Here is a 2402-nt window from a genome sequence, read left to right on the forward strand (position 1 = left end):
TTCCGACAAACTGACTCTGGGACAGCCACTGACCGTAGTGACGTCTCATGCTATTGAGACGGTCATACGTCAGCCACCTGATCGATGGCTATCAAATGCCAGAATTACCCATTACCAAGCAATGTTACTCAACCCCGAGCGCATCCGGTTTGGAACGACGGCCTCTCTCAACCCCGCCACTCTACTGCCGGAACCAGGAGACCATACGCAGGTCAGTCACAATTGCCAACAGGTACTGGCTGAAGTCTACGGGGCCCGTGAGGACTTGACAGACCAGCCCCTGCCAGACGCGGAGTACACCTGGTATACAGATGGCAGCAGCTTCCTCCATCAAGGTGAGAGGAGGGCAGGGGCGGCGGTGGTCGACGGAAAGACTGTTGTTTGGGCCTCTGCCTTACCACCAGGCACTTCAGCACAAAAAGCTGAGTTGGTAGCTCTGACTGAGGCCTTAAAACAGGCAAAAGGAAAGAGGGTAAACATTTATACAGATAGTCGATACGCCTTCGGTACGGCGCATGTGCATGGTGAAATATACAAAAGAAGGGGACTGCTTACTTCAGCAGGCAGAGAAATTAAAAATAAGCAGGAAATCCTAGATCTCCTACAGGCCCTCTTCTTGCCAAAGAAGGTGAGCATCATACATTGCCCTGGCCACCAAAAAGGAGAGGATCCAGTGGCACAGGGTAACCGGATGGCGGATGAGGTGGCCAGAACAAGCGCCTTGGGTAGCTGCGCATTAAACATCAATGTGCAAGATTCTCCCAGCCAGGGGCCGGAATGGAATTATACCGAACAAGATGAGGCATCCATACAAAGGTTAGGGGGAATTTACGACGAGACCACTAAAAGCTGGAAAATACAGGGCAAAGTCGTGCTACCCACAAAAGAAACTAGAAGATTAGTGCAAGATCTACATAGATGGACACATTTAGGGTATAAGAAATTAAAGACCTTACTGGATAGAGAGGAGATTTCTTATTTTTTATTGGGACTACCTGCAGCAGTAAAACAAACCGTAGAGGCCTGCATCCCATGCGCCAAGGTAAATCCCAGATGTTCTAAAATACCTGAAGGAGTCCGGATACGGGGGGCTAGACCTGGAATTAATTGGGAAATAGATTTCACAGAGGTCCGCCCAGGCAGATATGGAATTAAGTACCTTCTAGTGTTCGTAGATACCTTTTCCGGCTGGCCTGAAGCATTTCCAGTGAAGAAGGAGACAGCACAAGTCGTGGTTAAGAAGCTATTAGAAGAAATCTTCCCGCGGTTTGGCTTGCCTAAGGTATTGGGGTCGGATAATGGACCCGCCTTCGTCTCCAGGGTAAGTCAGTTGGTGACCAAAGTGCTGGGGATTGATTGGAAATTGCATTGTGCGTACAGGCCCCAGAGTTCAGGTCAGGTAGAACGAATGAATAGAACAATTAAGGAGACCTTAACTAAATTAACAATGGAGACTGGCACTAGAGACTGGGTCGAACTGCTGCCGATGGCTTTGTTTAGGGCTCGTAATACACCTTCTGTATGTGGACTAACACCCTATGAAATATTGTACGGAGGCCCTCCACCCGCAGCAGATTTGTTGGGACCCAGTATTGACTCATTTGCAACATCCTCTACTTTACAGACCCGCTTCCGAGCTTTACAGCTCATCCACAGGCAAATAGGGGAGCAGCTGACTGCCGTATACCAGTCCAAGTGCCCTACGCTCCCGCATTCGTTCCAGATTGGGGACATTGTCTACGTCCGCAGACACCAGATTAAGACGCTTGAGCCACGTTGGAAGGGACCCTACACGGTATTATTGACTACACCGACCGCGATAAAGGTAGACGGAATTGCCGCTTGGATACACGTGTCACACGTCAAGAGGGCGACAGCTGAACAGAGACAAGAGACCGACGACCCTGCCGACGAGCCGACACCAAAATGGAAACTACAACGTACTCAAAACCCACTCAAGATAAGAATTTCAAAATCTGTTTAGTACTGCTTACAATTCTTTTTACCCCTATTATGGGCGGCTCGCATGCCCCGGTGAGGCTCACGTGGGAGGTGCAATCTGGTACCACGGAGGTCGTATGGTCCGTTACCCGCGTGGCCCCCTCCGGGACATGGTGGCCTGCCTTGCACCCTGATGTATGTGAGCTAGTAAAGGGAATGGATAACTTGGCAGCCTATGGTGTCGCGTTTGCCCCCGGTGCATTGGTTAGTGGCTCCGTGCGGCTTGGGTGCGAGTCTGAGATAAAAAGATGCCAGTTACAACAACAAGAGTTTTATGTGTGCCCTAAGGATGGCAGGTCTACGAAAGAAAAGGGACGATGCGGGGGAGCAGAATCTTTCTACTGTAAGGCCTGGGGATGTGAGACCACTGGTCACATATATTGGAAACCCTCCTCTAGTTG

The 2402-nt window shown here is 50.1% G+C and overlaps 1 protein-coding gene across 1 annotated transcript; it reads left to right on the forward strand.

Annotated features, from left to right (window-relative positions):
* The first annotated feature begins 523 nt into the window (after positions 1-523).
* LOC133754917 (uncharacterized) lies at positions 524-2199 on the forward strand. The gene is made up of 2 exons (XM_062185258.1): positions 524-1321; positions 1625-2199. The coding sequence occupies exons 1-2, from the start codon at positions 692-694 to the stop codon at positions 1982-1984; spliced, it is 990 nt and encodes a 329-aa protein (XP_062041242.1). The 5' UTR covers positions 524-691; the 3' UTR covers positions 1985-2199.
* The last annotated feature ends 203 nt before the right edge of the window (positions 2200-2402 follow it).

Source organism: Lepus europaeus, unplaced genomic scaffold (genome assembly GCF_033115175.1).
Source record: "Lepus europaeus isolate LE1 unplaced genomic scaffold, mLepTim1.pri SCAFFOLD_313, whole genome shotgun sequence".
In the NCBI taxonomy this organism is placed as follows: Eukaryota; Metazoa; Chordata; class Mammalia; order Lagomorpha; family Leporidae; genus Lepus; species Lepus europaeus.